Here is a 20,529-nt window from a genome sequence, read left to right as displayed (position 1 = left end):
CCAGGTGACTACCTCATGAAGCTGGTTGAGGGAATGCCAAGAGTGTGCAAAGCTGTCATCAAGGCAAAGGGTGGCTACTTTGAAGTATCTCAAATATGAAAGATATTTAGATTTGTTTAACACTTTTTTGGCTACGACATGATTCTTGATTCTTTCTGGTAAGAAGAAGGCCTTATGATTAACGAGACGTGGTGTGATCATAACAACACAGGAACTCAAGTCCTTCTGTTCACCTGATTTAGAATTCCTCACAATCAAATGCCGACCACATTATCTACCTAGAGAATTATCTTCGATTAGAATCACAGCCGCATATATCCCCCCCCCCCCCCCCCCCCCCCCCCCCAAGCAGACACGTCGATGGCCCTGAACGAACTTAATTTGACTCTATGTAAACTGGAAAGCACATATCCTGAGGCTGCATTTATTGTAGCTGGGGATTTTGACAAGGCTAATCTGAAAACAAGGCTCCCTAAATTCTATCAGCACATCGATTGTGCAACCAGGGCTGGCAAAACCCTAGATCATTGTTATTCTAACTTCCGCGATGCATATAAGGCCCTCCCCCGCCCTCCTTTCGGAAAAGCTGACCACGACTCCATTTTGTTGCTCCCAGCCTATAGACAGAAACTAAAGCAGGAAGCTCCCGCGCTCAGGTCTGTTCACCGCTGGTCCGACTAATCGGATTCCACGCTTCAAGATTGCTTCGATCACGTGGACTGGGATATGGTCTTCATTGCGGCGAACAACAACATTGATGTGAGCGGATTTATTAGCAAGTGCATCGGCTATGTCGTACCCACAGCGTCTATTAAAACATTCCCAAACCAGAAACCGTGGATTGATGGCAGCATTCGCGCAAAACTGAAAGCGCGAACCACTGCTTTTAATCAGGGCAAGGTGACTGGAAACATGACTGAATACAAACAGTGTAGCTATTCCCTCCGCAAGGCAATCAAACAAGCTAAGCATCAGTATAGAGACATAGAGTTGCAATTCAACTGCTCAGACACGAGAGGTAGGCAGGGTCTACAGTCAATCACGGACTATAAAAGGAAAACCAGCCCCGTCGCGGACCAGGATGTCTTGCTCCCAGACAAACTAAACAACTTCTTTGCTCGCTTTGAGGACACTACAGTGCCACTGACACGGCCCGCTACCAAAACCTGCGTGCTCTCCTTCACTGCAGCCGATGTGAGCAAAACATTTAAAGGTGTCAACCCTCGCAAGGCGGCAGGCCCAGACGGAATCCCCAGCCGCGTCCTCAGAGCATGCGCAGACCAGCTGGCTGGTGTGTTTACGGACATATTCAATCAATCCCTATCCCAGTCTGCTGTCCCTACATGCTTCAAGAGGGCCACCATTGTTCCTGTTCCCAAGAAAGCTAAGGTAACTGAGCTAAATGACTACCACCCCGTAGCCCTCACTTCCGTCATCATGAAGTGCTTTGAGAGACTAATCAAGGACCATATCACCTCCACCCTACCTGACACCCTAGACCCACTCCAATTTGCTTACCGCCCCAACAGGTCCACAGACGACGCTATCGCAATGACACTGCACACTGCCCTAACCCATCTGGACAAGAAGAATACCTATGTGAGAATGCTGTTCATCGACTACAGCTCAGCATTTAACACCATAGTACCCTCCAAACTCGTCATCAAGCTCGAGATCCTGGGTCTCGACCCCGCCCTGTGCAACTGGGTCCTGGACTTCCTACCCGCCCCCAGGTGGTGAGGGTAGGTAACAACATCTCCACCCCGCTGATCCTCAACACTGGGGCCCCACAAGGGTGCGTTCGCAGACCTCTCCTGTACTCCCTGTTCACCCACGACTGCATGGCCATGAACGCCTCAAACTCAATCCTCAAGTTTGCAGACGACACTACAGTAGTAGTAGTAGCCCACTAGGCTTGATTACCAACAACAACGAGACTGCCTACAGGGAGGATGTGAGGGCCCTCGAAGTGTGGTGTCAGGAAAATAACCTCACACTCAACGTCAACAAAACAAAGGAGATGATCGTGGACTTCAGGAAACAGCAGAGGGAGCACCCCCCTATCCACATCGACGAGACAGTAGTGGAGAGGGTAGAAAGTTTTAAGTTCCTTGGCGTACACATCACGGACAAACTGAAATGGTCCACCCACACAGACAGCGTGGTGAAGAAGGCACAGCAGTGTCTCTTCAACCTCAGGAGGCTGAAGAAATTTGGCTTGTCACCAAAAACATTCACAAACTTTTACAGATGCACAATCGAGAGCATCCTGTCGGGCTCTATCACCGCCTGGTACGGCAACTGCTCCTCCCAGAACCGCAAGGCTCTCCAGAGGGTAGTGAGGTCTGCACAACGCATCACCAGGGGCAAACTACCTGCCCTCCAGGACACCTACACCACCCGATGTCACAGGAAGGCCAAAAAGATCATCAAGGACAACAACCACCCGAGCCATTGCCTGTTCACCCTGCTATCATCCAGAAGGCGAGGTCAGTACAGGTGCATCAAAGCAGGGAGCGAGAGACTGAAAAACAGCTTCTGTCTCAAGGCCATCAGACTGTTAAACAGCCATCAATAACATTGGGTGGCTGCTGCCAACATACTGACTCAACTCCAGCCACTTTAATAATGGAAAAATTTATGTAAGAAATGTATCACTAGCCACTTTAAACAATGCCACTTCATATAATGTTTACATACCCTACATTACTCATCTCATATGTATATACTGTACTCTATACCATCCACTGCATCTTGCCTATGCCGTTCTATACCATCACTCATTCATATATTTTTTTATGTACATATTCTTATTCATTCCTTTACACTTGTGTGTATAAGGTAGTTGTTGTGAAATTGTTAGGTTAGATTACTCGTTGGATATTACTGCATTGTCGGAACTAGAAGCACAAGCATTTCGCTACACTTGCATTAACATATGCTAGCCATGTGTATGTGACAAATAACATTTGATTTGAAAATATCAAAACAAACTCTGAACCAATGACATTAATTTGGGGACAGGTCGAAAAGCATAAAACATGTATGGCAATTTAGCTAGCTAGCTTTCACTTGCTAGCTAATTTGTCCTATTTAGCTAGCTTGCTGTTGCTAGCTAATTTGTCCTGGGATATCAACATTGAGTTGTTATTTTATCTGAAATGCACAAGGTCCTCTACTCTGACAATTAATCCACACATAAAACGGCCAACCGAATCGTTTCTAGTCATCTCTCCTCCTTCCAGGCTTTTTCATCTTTGAACTTATATGGTGATCGGCATCTAAACTTTCATAGTATTACCAAGACTTCCGGCAAAACAGTTTGTCTTTCAATCACCCAAGTGGGAATAACCAATGAGGAGATGGCACGTGGGTACCTGCTTCTATAAACCAATGAGGAGATGGGAAAGGCAGGACTTTCAGCACGATCTGCGTCAGAAATAGAAAGGAGTTCTGTCTCGTTGGCGCGCGAGAGCAGTGTGTGTGCAATAATTGAATAACATGGATTTCTAAATTTATTTTGCGACGCTCGCGCACTCGACGAGTCCGTTCTGGTCAGCATGTAAGTAAGGTTGCCACTTCATATTTTCAAGCAGGTGGTGGCTGCATCATGTAATGGACTGCTCGTCATGTCATCAGCAAGAGAGTATTTTGGGGGGAATAAACATTTACGGAATAAGGCTAAACACTGGCAAAATCCTAGAGCAAATCCTGATTCAGTCTGCTTTCCAACATATATTGGGAGGCAAATGTACATTTCAGCAGGACAATAAGCTAAAACTCAAGGCCAAATATACACTGGAGTTGCATCCCAAGATGACATTGTATGTTCCTGAGTGGCCTGGTTAGTTTCGACTTAAATCGGCTTTAAAATCTATGGCAAGACATGAAAATGGTTGTCTAGCAATGTTCTACAACCAACTTGACAGAGCTTGAAAAATACAAAAAAGTACCAATATTGTACAATCCAGGTGTCCAAAGCTCTTAGTGACTTGCCCCTACAGACTCGCCGCTGTAAGGGCTGCCAAAGATGATTCTTAACATGTATTATTGACTCGGGGTTGAATACTTATCTCATCAAGATAGTGTTTTATTCTTACAGAATATTGTGAGTAGATATTTTTGCTTAGCCTATTTCTTTTATTTTCATGTTTGTCTGTGCCTGGTCGGCGGAGGTCTCACTTTAAAGACTAATGGTGCAGTAAAAATCGTGCACTTGATGCAGCAGTTGTGGCCTACCGGGTCAACTAAAAACCTAATCAAGCTTCTCCAAAGTGGGCTTATTTTACTGGGTTGGGCGGGTTTTTGTGTCTGATTGGTCTACTAAGTGTCAATCAAATCTGGAAACACTTTAAGTACACAACTGTTTGACTAAAATCATATGGTATCGCCAAGGAAGTGTTAGGCTGAGGATTGGTGAAGATTTAACCCGAAAATGAGAGCTTTTTCCTTATTAATATTGGCCTGGATGTCCTTGCTTGTGGTTTTACCAGTGATACGTTGTAAAGAACAGCGAGAACTATCCGAAGGTAGGACAGCTCAAATAGCAACTCAACTTGCATTCCAACGTTTTAAATGTTGCTGAGTATTTTGCAATCTCGCTAGATATAAAGATGGAGTCATGGAAGTCGCTATTCAAACGTTATTACATTGTAATTTGCATGTAACTCTCTCGGACTGATAAAAAGCAATTGCATTGCAGATACAAAGTTCCACCGGGTGTTCTCGAGAGTTCCATGCCGCTGACGTGGACTGGATCGCGTCTGATTTAATTCAGACTTGTGCCTAATGTTCTATTGAAAACAAATACATGTCAAGAAAGATGCAATATAGGCCTACAATGCTTGATAGCATATTATGGATTTCATCAGGGGTTGAAGTACGTTATGCGCAAGTGGCAGATATCAGTTAACATTAGGTTACTTACTTTTAGCCTAGTTTAATATATTTTTTTCTTGCAGGAATTTTCTAGCTACTGTACACATACTAATGTTTTTTTCTACTTCAGTTTAGCATAATGTTTACTGAGCTATAAATCAACATTGCATGTGTGCTGGAAATAATTTTTTTTATTGATAGAGATTGATGGAAAGTATCACTTCACAGTTTTAAGAAAACACTCATTAAACATACACTAATGACATACTACAGTATGCTATCATAAGAGAGAAGGGGAACATTTCAATGGTCAAGTAGACGCATCTATACATTCTCAGAGACCACCTCTGGATATATTATTCAATTGAACATGGTTGGTACAGACTGTTTACTTCAAGTTTTATGTGATTTTACATTGCACACACACTACACGGGCCAATTCTCGCATCAATTACATACTTCCATTGTTTTTCATTTCTTTCAGGCAACCTTTTAGTTGTGACTGTTGCGACCAAAGAGACAGATGGCTTCAGGCGTTTCATGAGATCTGCCCGACACTTTAACTACACTATCAAGGTATGGAAAGTTCTGACAAGATAAAACTGATCCAACATTTGTGTCCAGACAATGACTAGCAACCATTCACTCTCTCCCGCTGGAAAATATCAATACCGTAGTGAGGAAACAAGCCTTTTTGAAGAAGGTATATCTTTTTGTTGTGGAGAATGTGTTTTGCAGTTGTTCTCTTTGGGTTTGAAGGTGCTTGGCAGAGGGGAGCCATGGAAAGGTGGGGACTATATGACCGAGCCAGGAGGGGGTCAGAAAGTGCGCCTTCTTAAAGCTGGTTTGCAGGAGATAGAGGAAGACAAGGTTGTCCTCTTCATTGACAGGTAGCCTTCAATCTGCCTTCACTCTTACCAGCATTATTGAATATATTATTGAGTATATTCACACACAAAATTCAGTGTACATCAAAATTCAGCTTGCCCAACGACTGGTTCAGCACTGGTCTTACCCTACATGTCACCAGGAGTCTTTTCTCAGTCCCAAGGTCCAAAACAAATTCAAGAAAATGTACAGTATTATACAGAGCCATGATTGCATGGAACTCCCTTCCATCTCATATAGGTGGAAGTGAACAGCAAACTTGGTTTCAAAAAACAAATAAAGCAACACCACATGGCCTCTTCCCTATGTGACCTACTTGTTGTGTGTATGTACTGACATGTATGTGTAACTGATATCTGCGCACACACACACACACACACACACGCACACACTAAATGTTAATGTTTTTAAATGTACGTCAATTGTAAAGTATTTAGTCTGTAATGTCTTTTTTGTTATGTGTCGGACCCCAGGAAGACTAGCTGTCGCCATTGGCGTCGGCTATTGGGGATCCTAATAAATCCCCACCTGAACAATGAGGCTCATAAAGGTTCTCTTTTCTCTCACTCTGACCAGCTATGATGTTGTCTTCGCTTCCGGTCCCAAAGAGCTGCTGAAGAAGTTCCAGCAGACAAGACACAAGGTGGTCTTCTCTGCAGAGACCCTCATCTGGCCCGACAGACACTTGGAGGACAAGCACCCCCACTTCCGAGAGGGAAAGAGGTTCTTGGGCTCAGGGGGTATGTAAACACACTTCTCTTGATCACCTAGCAATGGAAGGCAGCCATTTTGTTAACTGTCAACAGCAAGTTGTTGTCAGTTAAACACTAATACTAACAAACCCAGCTTTGCTTTTTAAACGTTGACATGCAACAGTCCAGTTAGAAGTTGTCTCAGTCATTTTTATAGAAAGAAGGACATTGGGCCTAAGACATAGGAACTGGGCATGAATTCACCTGGCAGTTTATCCACTAAGGTTTGAGACTGAATGACAGTTTTATAATCTTAATGTTTAAGTCAGCTGCTGAAAACCAGAGCGACCGAAGTCCAAACACGAATATGAAATCACATAAATTGGACCTCTATTACATTGACCATTTGTTTTTGAAATTCCAGTTCTACTGTTCAAACTGCTTTGTCTTTGTCATATCAAATCAACTTTTTTTTGTCACATGTGCCGAATACAACAGGTGTAGAACGCACAAGCCCTTAACTAACAATGCAGTTTTAAGAAAAATAAGTGTTGAGTAAAAAATAGTTAAGTAAAAAATGTAAATAACAAATAATTGAAAAGCAGCAGTAAAATAACATTAGCGAGGCTATATACAGGGGGTACCGGTACAGAGTCAATGTGCAGGGGCACCGGTTAGTTGAGGTAATATGTACATGTAAGTGACTATGCATAGATAATAAACAGAGAGTAGCAACAGTGTAAAAGAGAGGGGGGAGGACAATGCAAATAGTCTGGGTAGCCATTTGATTAGCTGTTCAGGAGTCTTATGGCTTGGGGTTAGAACCCGTATCGTTCACACGTTCTATCTTTGTCCCTAGGATTCATTGGCTATGTTCCTAACCTCAAAGAGATGGTTGCTGACTGGACTGGGGAGGACAGTGACAGTGATCAACTTTTCTTCACCAAGATTTATATCAACCCAGAGAAAAGAGTAGGAATCTACCTCTATACTGATCTTGTTATGGTTCTTTAAGTGGTCTCTCTCAGAACTACCTTAGCACTTTACTATCTATGCATTTCTTCTTGGTATGAGTACTGTATGTGTATTATACTGTAACATTATATCTATGCAGTATGTTTCCTCATGCTGTTTTTGTTTTCTTAATAAGTGCTATGTTTTTTCTCTCCAGAAATCCATCAATATAACACTGGACAACAGATGCAGAATGTTTCATAATCTTCATGGATCCCTTGGTGAGTTTTTAACAAATGACACATCTCTTTATGTCTTAGAGCATGTCTCGCCATTGTCTCCCACTTCACCTCTAGCCAACAAGTATACACATGTACTTCAACATTTTCGAATGAAAAGGCCACTGCACCACTGAAACCTACTGACATCAGCTTTTAAATTGTTGATCCTCCCCCCTCCTGGGACATCAAAACGGCTGTTTCAGTTTACACTTTTCCCCGTTCTGTAAAGAAATGCTTGGAGAAGAAAAGAGGAAAGTGCGACCTCCCTCTGGTTTCACTTCCTGACTGTGTTAGTCGTGATTGGCTGATTGAGGCTTTGATGAAGGTGTATGAGTGTGATGCAGGTTGTCATATCCTTAGGCTTTCTGGTTCAGCCGACAGACTGCTTTGAGCCTTTCTTCCCTCTCTTTTACTCTCTTTCTCTCCTCCTCTTCCCCGCCCTCTCTTTTTCCTGTATGCCGCTGGCTGAAGCTGAGCCTGCGTTAGGAATTTATGAGTTTGCTGTGAGAGAGGGATGTGTCTGAGCTCACGTAGACCAGAGAGGGAAGGGGGAGGGGTCGGGCACAGCTCCTCCATGCTTTTTCCAGATGCTCCCAAAGCACAGGGCTGGATGTGTATAAACTTTTTAAGCGGCTGCAGTTAGGTGGGCGTGCTGAGTAAACGCTACATCCTACCAACTCCACAGCAACGGCTTCCTGTTAATAGCTATAGACTTCTCTATAATAGTCAGCTTCTTGAGAGGGAGAGCAAGATCATGCTTGTTTGTGTTCATGTCTTGAAACCTACTTGAGGTGAAAAGGAGAGAGCTGAAATTGTCACAGCATCGTTGTAGAACCCAGCCTCCCAGAGAGAGACATGCATTCATTCGCAAAATGTAGTGAGTGGTGACGTCTCTGGTGGTTTGCCAGTTTCAACTGCAACGCCCCACAGTTGCTACATGTTTTTTTGGTGCAGGTCAGCTTTGGGAAAAGTGTTTTATTTTTAACCTTAATTTACACAGGTAAATTACATTGAGACCTAGGCATTGTTTATAAGTGAGCCCTGAAGACATTAAATACAGAGTTTGTTAGTTTTGTAACAAAATCTGTTGAATTACTGTGTAATGAAATCCATCTCCAACACATGATGTCCTGAATGTATTGTATGTTTCAGTACTGTGGATTGATTAGCCACTGAGTGGCATGCTTCAAGTCTCTCTTGGAAGACACGTGGCCGGCCAACAATTGGCAGGCTTTACTGACTGTATTGTCCCCATGGGGAAAATTTGTTGCAGTGGCATGTACACGTTTATTTTTTTAAATTTCACCTTTATTTAACCAGTTAGGCCAGTTGAGAACAAGTTCTCATTTACAACTGCGACCTGGTCAAGATAAAGCAAAGCAGTGCGACAAAAACAACAACACAGAGTTACACATGGGATAGACAAACGTACAGTCAATAACACAATAGAAAAATCTATGTACAGTGTGTGCAAATGTAGTAAGATTAGGGAGGTAAGGTAATAAATAGGCCATAGTGGCGAAGTAATTACAATTTAGCATTAACACTGGAGTGATAGATGTGCAGATGATGATGTGCAAGTAGATTTACTGGGGTGCAAAAGAGCAAAATAAAAAATAACAATATGGGGATGAGGTAGTTGGGTGGGCTATTTACAGATGGGCTGTGTACAGGTACAGTGATCGGTAAGCTGCTCTGACAGCTGATGCTTAAAGTTAGAGAGGGAGATATAAGTCTCCAGCTTCAGTGATTTTTGCAATTCGTTCCAGTCATTTTGTCGCAGGACTGGTACTGATGTTACGGTTTGTGTGTTTGCGCCTAGATGAGGTGGTGTTGAAGTTTGAGGACGGGCAAGTGCGGGCCAGAAATGTGTTGTATGATACATTACCTGTCGTTATTCATGGCAACGGGCCCACCAAGGTAACCTTCCAACTTTTGACCCTTTGACCCCTATTGACCGTTGTAATTCTATTGACCATTGAAATTCAGACACAATAAATAGAATGTAAATAAATGTAAGACCAAAAGAATAATCCAAATATTTGGAAAAAGGTACATAAACAGTATCATGAAGTGGTAAAAATAAAATAAATGTTTCTTGTTTAAGCTCCAGATCAACTACTTGAGCAACTACATCCCCACAGTGTGGACGTTTGAGACGGGATGCAGTGTGTGTCTTGAGGACCTGCGGCCACTCTCAGGACTCAAGGTGGGTTGCCTGTCTGTTTATGTGAAATATTCTGGTAATACACTCTTAGGGCGTATTCTCATTGAAGAGAGTTGTAGCAGAGGTATCGTGATGAAATTTCAATTGACCTAATATGTACATAAACTTTTCAATTGACATGAGCAACGGAATTTCACGTGCCTAGAGAAGGTTCGGTGGATTGGCGATGGACATTCTTGCTTCGCAGCTTAAATTTACCGTAAATATCCCAGTATAGCCACCAGCCAGTAAGCATCCTTTTAACAAACTATTCAACTATGCAAGCAACTTCATCTTAACCAACTTTTCATCTTAAGCATATTACACTCTCTTGTATAATGCAACAATTCACAACCGTGTGCAGAGTATTAAAGGGTTTATTTTCTTATCTGTACACTCATTATATTTCAGGTTAAAAAGTCTTAAATATAAGGAACACATTTCAGCTGTTTCAAAAGCATTGCTCTGCCATTTCGATTTTTACTGTAGGAGCATTTAGCTTGAAGAGACCATTCTGTTTACTGTTGACTGCTCAGATAGGGGTGACTTTCGAGCAAGGCTCGCCTGCGACCTCCGTAGGAGAAGTGACAAGTTTACATTACACTAAAAGGTCTAGCCGAGGTTATTTTCTCTAAACTTCTAATGTAGCTCTTGTAGTGAGAATACACTCTTAAGATGAATTGTAATACACCTGCGTCGGAAACGACACGCACGGCCGACACGCAATGTATACCGGTGCGATTAATGGTCACCCGTGGTGTGTGCCAATGGAGCTTGATTGCAGGTTGGGTGACAAGATTCTCTGGGGGGGATTGGATGGAAAGGCATTTGATTTTTATATGCAAGGTTTTCAAGTCGACTGCAATGTACATGACAATGTCATTACATTATTATTTTTAATACTGTACAGGAGAGCGACTACCCACTGGTGGTTATTGGAATCTTCATCCAGCAGCCCACCCCCTTTGTCAGTGTGTTCTTTGAGACCTTGCTCAAACTGGAATACCCAAAGAACCGACTCAAACTCTTCATCTACAACCAGGTGAGAGAAACATATTTTATTACATAGTACCATCGATCTAACATTTAAAGGGATACTTTGGGGTTTTGTCAATGAGGCCTTTTATCTACTTCCCCAGAGTCAGGTGAACCCATGGATACCATTTTGATGTCTCTGCATCCAGTATACAGGTAGTTTATTGATTGTTAGCGCAGCTAGCTGTTACCATAGACTTCTAGTCATGGCGCTATCGCTAGTTACTAACTTCCTTCAAACTGCACGCAGAGAAATACAAATTGTATCCACGAGTTCATCAGGCTCTGGGGAAGTAGATCATTGTAAGTAGTAAGTAAGTATCCCTTTAATAAATGTGTATAATTAAATATTTTCCCTTTTGATTTGAGTAACCGTTTGGTCTTGTATGAATGGAACACCGTGTTAGTTACACCCAGTAACCTCTTGTGCATTTCTCCCTCCGAATTGTTGCCAATCCACACATGTGCTCACATGCCTCTTTGGATAGTATAACAATGACGAGGAATGTGTCAGATCTGTGCAAGTACCAGTCAAGGGTCAACCGACTTAACTTCAGGGTCCGTGCATGAGATATGTTGACATGAATCAAAGTTGTATTACAACACTTGAAATGTGTTGTTAAAAGTTGATGCTTTCATAAGTTCTAGTCTTCCAGAATTGAAGTAGAGAGTAGATTCAGCAACTCTTAGTGGACAATAGAAGTTTGGGAAAACCCTGAAGAAGGCCGAAAGCTGGAACGCACTGGTTTTCCTTTCATTAAAAAAAATAAGCGTTTCTATTCACTTCTAATTTCCATCAAGAGTTGCTGAATCTCTACTTCAGTTTTGCTCCTCAATTCATACACCTTGGTTGGAGAGCGAGGTAGCCATATTTATCAAGAATTGAAATGACAGATTTCATTGAACAGATTACCATATCCCACATTGTAGCTCAATGGCTTTGTTTAATATCAACCTCAAACATCTTGTGGGCTATAATGCTCTCATTGTAACTCTTTATTTTTCCTATGTGTGAATGTGAATAAGACTGTTACAGAAGCACAACAGCTCTTGTCTTTGCTACTGTCCCACAATGTCCTCTTACAGGAGCAGCACCACGAGGTAGCGGTCAGCTCTTTCCTGAAGGACCATGGGGAAGAGTACCAGGATGTTAAGGTCATCGGGCCTGAGGAGAACATCGACAGGGTGGCTTCGCGCAACCTCGGCCTGTGAGTTCACCTTGGCTTTCTCTCTCATACTAGCTTTGGATGCGCACATACAACCTAGCTTGACATTATTCCCAAGTTTTTCAAAGATGTTCAGCATGTGACAAGGGGTAGTTTACTGATTAGGGCCGCTGCCTTCAGCGCATACATGCACTGTATCAATCTGGGTTCGAATCTCCAATGAAGAAAAAAAAATGTTAGGTTTGGGACTGCCCCATAAATGTGTGTTTACTATGTTTCATATTTTTTGGTTCCCAGTGATATGTGCCGACAGGACAAGGACTGTGAGTATTTCTTCAGCATGGATATCGAAGTGGTTCTGAAGAACAAGGACACCCTAAAGATTCTCATCGAGCAAAATGAGTAAGCGGCAATAAAAATGAGCCTGTCGATTATGCCTGACCAGATTCCCGATCTCTGATGACGCATGCAATAACTGCTCTCCTAAAAATACTGGACACACACACACACGTGTATTTGGGTGGATACACTTTCAAAGCTCAGCTGGTTTTCAGTGGGACGTGATTAATCATCCCCTGTCACCCTTCAGGCCTATAATTGCACCCATGATAACCCGAGAAGGCCGCCTGTGGACCAACTTCTGGGGAGCACTCAGTGCTGATGGTTACTACGCTAGGTCGGAGGACTATGTGGACATTGTGCAAGGACGCAGAGTGTAAGTCACACACACATTATTTCCCATAACTGATTATAGCAATATGGTCATTATGGAACAATGTTATTTTATAGAGAGCTGAGGTCTGATGGGTTTTTGTTATGACTCTCCCCGGGGGGCAGAAATGCTTGTTTCCTGCTGTAGGATCATATTTTGCTAAACTCGGCAACACTACTACAGCTTCCATGCCAGTACCATAGTCTTGTTTAAGAGAGCGCTTCCAGCACAATGTATGGGAAGCCTGTTCTAAATATTGTTTATTGTCACTACAGTGGTGTGTGGAATGTCCCCTACCTGACCAAGGTGTACCTGGTGAAGGCCAGCCTCCTTCACGAGGAGCTCTCCAACAACGACCTCTTCAGCTCAGGCACTCTGGACCTCGACATGGCCTTCTGTCACAACGCCAGAAACAAAGTCAGTGTTGGAAAGCTATGATAGATTGATTGGTAAAATTCTCCATTTCATTTTGGGTATAAAATAATGCATGACAGGCCTCCAAGTGGTGCAGTGGTCTAAGGCACTGCATCGCAGTGCTAGCTGTGCCGCTTGAGATTCTGGGTTCGAATCCAGGTTCTATGGCAGCCGGCCGCGACTGGGAGACCCATGGGGCGGCGCACAATTGGCCCAGCATCGTCCGGGTTAGGGGAGGGTTTGGCCAGCAGGGATGTCCTTGTCCCATCGCGCACTAGCAACTCCTGTGGCGGGCCGGGCGCAGTGCACGCTGACATGGTGTTTCCTCCTACACATTGGTGCAGCTGGCTTCCAGGTTAAGTGGGCATTGTGTCAAGAAGCAGTGCGGCTTGGTTGGGTTTCAGAGGACGCACGGCTCTCGACCTTCGCCTCACCCGAGTCCATACGGGAGTTGCAGCGAAGAGACAAGACAGTAACTACAAATTGGATACCATGAAATTGGGCAGAAAAAGGGGTAAAATATAAAATAAAACATCAAATGTAAGAATACCTTGCAGAGAACTTAAATGTGTCTTTATGCTCACAACATAAAGCAATGGGTCAGCCGCAGTGCAGCACCCCTTGGAAAAATTTGAGGAATTAAGTGCCTTGCTCAAGGGCGCACCGGCAGGCAATGGCATGTAGGATTCCATCGTTATTTATTCTGAAGTCTCGTCTTGCTCTCAGTCCTTCAGTGTCCAGTATTAGTCACGGGTGCTTAGGTTTCAAAATATAGCAAAACTATGATTAGAAGTGAGACACCCAAACAGCGTCGAACCCGTAGAAGTCCCAAAACTTAAGCCAGGTAGCAAATATTTGAAAATTATAGCTTCAAACTAAATGATAAAAAAAAAAAGTTAACGCCCTTTGCTTCAATTTCTCAGGGAGTCTTTATGTATGTTACGAATATGCACACCTTCGGACGGATGCTGTCGACAGAAAACTACCAGATGAGCCATCTCCACAACGATCTGTGGCAGATCTTTGAAAACCCTAAGGTGAGAATTGGGTTGTTACGTAGTCATTGGGGGGGGGGGGGGACAAAGGCTCCCCTTGACTCAATTCAGGCCTAGACAGCATCATGTACCTCACAACTTTGTATTAGTTTGTTTGAAGACTAATTGCAGCACTCAGCTGCAGAAGAGCTTATTCCATGTCATTACATGCATGTGTATTTTCTGCAGTGCTTTGCAACAGTAAGAATGCCATTGTCTTATATAAATCTGCTTACGTGGACACTTTGTATCTATTCATGTGTTAACTTGTCTAATCACAATAAATATCGTAATGCATCTCTACACTGAGTATACCAAACATTAGGAGCACCTTCCTAATATTTAGTTGCACCCCCTTTTGCCCTCAGAACAGCCCCAATTCGTTGAGGCTTGGGCTCTACAAGGTGTCGAAAGCGTTCCACAGGGATGCTGGCCCATGCTGACTCCAGTCTGATCGCCTTGAGATAGAAGCTGTTTTTCAGTCTCTCGGTCCCAGCTTTGATGCACCTGTACTGACCTGGCTTTCTGGATGTTAGTGGGGTGTACAGGCCGTGGCTCGGGTGGTTGATGTCCTTAATGATCTTTTTGGCCTTCCTGTGACATCAGGTGCTGTAGGTGTCCTGGAGGGCAGGTAGTTTGCCCCCAGTGATGCATTGGGCAGACCTCACTACCCTCTGGAGAGCACTGCGGTTGCGGGCGGTGCAGTTGCCGTACATGGCAGTGATACAGCCCGACAGGATGCTTTCAATTGTGCATCTGTAAAAGTTTGAGGGTTTTAGGGGCCAAGCCAACCTTCTTCACCACGCTGTCTGTGTGGGTGGACCATTTCAGATCATCAGTGATGTGTACGCCGAGGAACTCGACGCTTTCCACCTTCTCCACTGCGGTCCCGTCAATGTGGATAGGGGGTACTTCCTCTGCTGTTTCCTGAAGTCCACGATCAGCTCCTTTGTTTTGTTGACATTGAGTAAGAGGTTATTTTCCTGACACCACACTTCGAGGGCCCTCACCTCCTCCCTGTAGGCTGTCTCGTCATTGTTGGTAATCAAGCCTACCACTGTAGTGTCGTCTGCAAACTTGATGATTGAGTAGGAGACGTGTGTGGCCTGCAGTTGTGGGTGAACAGGGAGTACAGGAGGGGGCTGAGCACGCACCCTTGTGGGGCCCCAGTGTTGAGGACCAGCGTAGTGGAGATGTTTCCTACCTTCACCACTTGGGGGTGACCCGTCGGGAAGTCCAGGAGCCAGTTGCACAGGGCGGGGTTCAGACCCATGGACCTGAGCTTAATGATGAGCTTGGAGGGTACTATGGTGTTGAATGCTGGGATAGGGTGAGATTGAATATGTCTGTAAACATTCCAGCCAGCTGGTCTGCACATGCTCTGATGACGTGGCTAGGGATGCCGTCTGGGCCGGCAGCCTTGCGAGGATTAACACGCTTAAATGTCTTACTCACGTCGGCCACGGAGGAGAGCCCACAGTCCTTGGTAGCGGGCTGCGTTGGCACTGTGTTATCCTCAAAGAGGGCGAAGAATATGTTTAGCTTGTCCAGAAGCAAGACGTCAGTGTCCGCTACGTGGCTGGCTTTCCCTTTGTAGTCTGTGATTGTAGACCCTGCCACATACGTCTCATGTCTGAGTTGTTGAATTGCGACTCCACTTTGTCTCTGTACTGACATTTTGCCTGTTGGATTGCCTTACGTGGGGAATAACTACACTATTGGTATTCTGCTATATTCCCAGTCACCTTGCCATGGTTAAATGCGGTGGTTCGCGCTTTCAGTTTAGCTTTCACCTGGTTTCAGCTGGTGAGTCCGTGTCATGGAAAGAGCAGGTGTTCTTAATGTTTTGTACACTCAGTGTATATTCTTCATTTTCCTCAGGATTGGGAGGAGCGTTACATCCATGAGAACTACACAAAGATAATGAGAGACAAACTGATTGAAACAGTGAGTACTTGTTTTTCTAGTATAATATTTCAAAGCTCACTCAAGATCACTGACATTGCCTATTGCTCTATATAAAATGATGATAATGGCTAATAAAGGTGATAACCGAAGTTTCTTAATATCTAATAATATATACCATGTAGCAGACCCTTTTATCCTAAGCGACTTACAAATCATGTGTGCATACATTTTACGTACTACGGGTGGCCTCGGAAATCGAACGCACTATTTCAAGCGTCATGCTCTACCAACTTAGCTACAGAAGACTATTTCCGGGTGGTCAAAGTCCAGTTGGCTACAAATGAAGACCACAAACTGCATGCTCAAAATATTTATAGAATTTACTGTTTATGGAGAGTTTATGAAAATGCAAGGTCACTCAATTGTACATTTTTTTTGCCCCCTTCCAGCCTTGCCCTGATGTATACTGGTTCCCGCTATTCTCTGATATTGGATGTGACCACATTGTTCAAGAAATGGAAAACTTTGGACAGTGGTCAGGTGGCCGAAATACGGTATGTATTTATACTCCTAAACCAATGTAGCCTACAATTATTATCTTACCTAACAAACCTGTAAATGTAGTAACTTGAGCATTGTGTCATGTTTTTACATGTTCTTATTTACTGAAGGACACAAGGATCCAGGGTGGCTATGAGAATGTCCCCACCATTGATATCCACATGACTCAAATCAATTATGAGAAAGAGTGGCAGAAGCTTCTGTTGGATTACATAGCCCCAATCACAGAGACAATGTATCCTGGATACTACACCAAGGTATGTTTTTTTTTTTTTTTTTTAAACACACATTTGTACTCATTTGTGATGGATTTATGCGCAGCTCAACAGAAATTCATATTTTCATTACTCTACACATTTTTCATGGATTTTAACTCCTGAATTATATCATGACAACGTGGAGAACAATAGAGAATGCATAAATGATCACAAAAGTTTCATTTTTACATTCCACTTTCAGCTGTGGGGTTGTTTGTGTGGTTATAATGGTACATCGTGGTTCTTGCTTTAGAAAGTCCCACAAAATGTAAATATTTCTGCACATTTGTGCACCGTTCTGTTACCTATCGCCACCTTGTGGCCTGATATCCGTTGATTTAGCCAAGTAGAGTTATGTTTGTTTATCTAAATATGTTTAAATGCATACCGCTCCTGTTATTTTGATTAACTTTTGAATATTACTTTGTTCACAGGTTAACAATATTAATATTCTTATTTATGTTTTCAAAATGTAGAATTATACTGTATGCTGCAGGATTTACAGTAGAATGGTCTACATTTATACAATGCATCATTCATTTAATTCAAATGCAACAGACGTGTTTAATTATATTGCAAATATATATTTTGAATAGAATCTTATGTATAGAACAGGGTCCCTCTGTGATACCATGTTGACCCTGACATGCGTCTCTTCTCTTATCAGTGTATCTCTTACCTCAACTTCGTAGTGAGGTACAAACCTGACGAGCAGCCCCTGCTCACCCCTCACCACGATGCATCTACTTTCACTATTAATGTAGCTCTCAACAGCAAAGAAATTGACTATGAGGTAAATGAGTATTAGGGGTCCAGTCCAGTAAGACACACTAAACTGGCAGGTAACCTAGACAAATAACCCTTAAACCCTTGTTTGAGGACAGGGTGCAGGTGTATTGTCCTCTTTCCTGTCTCTTCTCTGGGAATGTATGCTGGAATCGGGGAGCTCTTTCTTTTTCTTAGCTGAGGTTTCAACCAGGAGGTCAAGGGGCATGCGGCCTGTCCCGGCAGCCCTCCCGGCTCGTTTGTGAATGCTGCATGACTCTTTGCATCACTCTGGTATTTTCTGTCTGTCTCTCTCTTTGCAGGCTCAGTTTGACTTGGCGTTTGTAGTTAGATATAAGCCAGACGAGCAGCCCTTTTTAAGGCCACACCATGACGCGTCCACATTTACTATAAATATTGCACTCAATCAAAAAGTGCTTGATTACCAGGTGAGTGTGTTTGTGTGATGATTTACACATTGACTTGGGGAGTTGGCCTCTAAAGACTGGGTTGGACCAACTTTGATATGTGAACACTTGTAGGGCTACCCCCATGGTAATATTTGTAACACTTATGGATGTGCCCTGATTTGTTATACCCTCAGGCACCTCTGTAATTAAAACCCTGCGCCCCACTATTATTAACATCTATTACAATTGGTTAGGATAACCCGACTACTGTATACGGTCATTTAGTGTGAAATTGGAACAGAAAGATCAGTGAAGTTGTGTGTTTTCCTGAAATGTTGCAATCAAGTTTGCCAATCAACTTATTTCAAGTAGGAATGCAACTGTATGAATGTACAGTATGTCTTCTGAAATGTTCTAAGCATGCAGACCACTAGTTGCTTTGTATGTTTTCATCACTGTTTGTTTCTATGAATACAATTATTCCAGGGTGAGTTTCCCAGAAACATCAAGACCGTCTTTAGCATTAAGATACTCGTTCCTCCATTGCCCACCAATGGATTTAAGATGATCTTATTGCTAAAGAAACTCACCCCAGATTGCTTTCATCAGAATCATTTTGGTGACTCTCATTCTTTCTCCTTTGCACGTAAAAAAAACCCCAACCATCATTTGAAAGGCTTTTGAAGATGTGTTGTATTGCATCCGTGTCATTACCCTGCATCTTTCGAACTTGGACAAGAATAGGTGCATAATCTGGTTTGTTTGAGAAGAAAGTGCTTTCCGCACAGTTACTGTTTCTCCACTGTTCACAATGTGTTATTTGCACATAGTTATGTACCTATGATGAAAGCCTTCAGTGTTCTCCTGTGCAGTATGACCTTGAGTCTTAGACAAGTTGACGTTTCTCTATGTATAGAATGTGAAGCATGTGTGAATCTCCTGGCTGGATATACCTTTCCTGACTTCATCTCTGTTTGCTTTCCCATTGAAGGGTGGGGGATGCAGGTTCATACGGTATAACTGCTCCGTCGAGGCACCCCGCAAAGGCTGGGCCCTCATGCACCCTGGACGGCTCACCCACTATCACGAGGGCCTGCGAACCACTGCAGGCACTCGATACATCGCAGTGTCATTTGTGGACCCCTGAGTGCCAATGGCAATGTGCTGCCACTTCCAGGTGTCAGCTGTTGTTTCTATGGTGCCTTTACTGAACTTTTGTTAATTCAGGAAAACTCCATTAGCCAAATCCAAGTGGGCGTTGCGGGAGACCTTTTCTCTTGAAACCCCTTTCCACTGAAAGTCATTTGAAACTTTTGTGAGACAAATGTACTGTTTTAGTATTATTATTTTAACTGTCAAAATAACTTGTTTTGTTGAATCAAGACACTCCTACATACAGTATGAGGCAATAAGAATAACTTTATTTGTAAAGTGCCCTTCATTTCTAAATACACTCCTAATACAGTATGCAATGCACCATGGTCTTGGAGATTATTAAAACATCTGTCCTATTTATTATTTTGATATTTGTATAAAAGGAGTTTATTCCAAAGATTCCGTGTGGCTTTCGAATGTGTAATATCTAAAGAACACAGCTCGTAACACATTGTCAGTCCCCTTGTCATTTTCATGTTGAAAACAAGTCCATGTTCAGCACCCAAACATTGTCGATGCAATGAATAGAGCCGACATGAGTCCTTATTCTACATGTCAGACAGGCATGTTTGTTCTACATTGCCTACTTCTATCAGAATGTTCCAAAACATTGCATCCTGCTGAAAGCGCACCAGAATATATACTGTATGTTTCTCTTAAATAACTATACTTTTTTTTTTTTACATTCCATGACAAGTAATCATTGAGGACAAAGTTTGACTGAATTGATCTGATGCTGCCTGGGCATACTCTGAAAAATGTTGTAAACGCTAGTAGAGATAGTTGTGAGAATTTATATTTTGGTCATTTGTCAATAAAACACTGAACCAAACTATGATTCCATTGTGCAAACAATCCTTTGAGTAGTTGGTACTGTATCAAAAGCCAAAACACCGTTTTTATTGTGGCCCTAACAAAGATAGCGGAATGAATGAGACAATTACAAAATGGACTGTTCAGTCAGAGGTTATTCCAATGACATGTCCTAAATAAATGTATATTCATTGATTGGTCCCAACATAGTGTATACAATACCTGCTTCTCTACAAATCTCATGGCCAAATGCCTTTACTTTGATGAATATTTAGACAGTAGCTGCTGTTTAGGCTGGGGTAGGGTGAAGTTGCCCCTAGGCTTAGATTCTGATCTTGGGTCAGTTTAGCATTTTCCCCACTAATAGTTAAGGTTTGGATTGGTGGAGGGGGAAATAATC

The 20,529-nt window shown here is 42.9% G+C and overlaps 1 protein-coding gene across 3 annotated transcripts; it reads left to right on the top strand.

Moving 5' to 3' along the window:
- The first annotated feature begins 4,180 nt into the window (after positions 1-4,180).
- On the top strand, positions 4,181-20,148 carry plod1a (procollagen-lysine, 2-oxoglutarate 5-dioxygenase 1a). Of its 3 annotated transcripts, XM_036988099.2 has the most exons (20): positions 4,246-4,529; positions 5,363-5,454; positions 5,638-5,768; positions 6,343-6,506; positions 7,318-7,430; positions 7,630-7,693; positions 9,516-9,613; positions 9,801-9,902; positions 10,810-10,941; positions 12,021-12,142; positions 12,398-12,502; positions 12,690-12,815; positions 13,088-13,229; positions 14,150-14,263; positions 16,142-16,207; positions 16,618-16,722; positions 16,840-16,986; positions 17,654-17,779; positions 18,075-18,200; positions 19,153-20,148. In XM_036988099.2, exons 1-20 carry the CDS (start codon positions 4,436-4,438, stop codon positions 19,306-19,308), a joined length of 2,325 nt encoding a protein of 774 aa, XP_036843994.2. In that variant the 5' UTR covers positions 4,246-4,435; the 3' UTR covers positions 19,309-20,148. The 3 variants fall into 3 exon arrangements, with proteins under 3 accessions (XP_021471514.2, XP_021471515.2, XP_036843994.2); XM_021615839.3 differs by lacking the exon at positions 18,075-18,200 and having other exon boundaries at positions 4,181-4,529; XM_021615840.3 differs by lacking the exon at positions 17,654-17,779 and having other exon boundaries at positions 4,213-4,529.
- The last annotated feature ends 381 nt before the right edge of the window (positions 20,149-20,529 follow it).

This window comes from Oncorhynchus mykiss, chromosome 9 (assembly GCF_057628025.1).
Source record: "Oncorhynchus mykiss isolate SJ-2025 chromosome 9, ASM5762802v1, whole genome shotgun sequence".
NCBI lineage: Eukaryota > Metazoa > Chordata > Actinopteri > Salmoniformes > Salmonidae > Oncorhynchus > Oncorhynchus mykiss.
Note: the sequence above shows the minus strand (reverse complement) of the source record. Positions and strands in the feature narration are given on the sequence as shown.

Bases quoted from the DNA above. Each gene is read 5' to 3' on its own strand.
- plod1a (XM_036988099.2), top strand. From the start codon at position 4,436: ATGAGAGCTTTTTCCTTATTAATATTGGCCTGGATGTCCTTGCTTGTG. The intron at 10,942-12,020 runs GTGAGAGAAACA...GTCCTCTTACAG, and splicing joins AACTCTTCATCTACAACCAG to GAGCAGCACCACGAGGTAGC. The intron at 16,723-16,839 runs GTATGTATTTAT...TATTTACTGAAG, and splicing joins GGTCAGGTGGCCGAAATACG to GACACAAGGATCCAGGGTGG.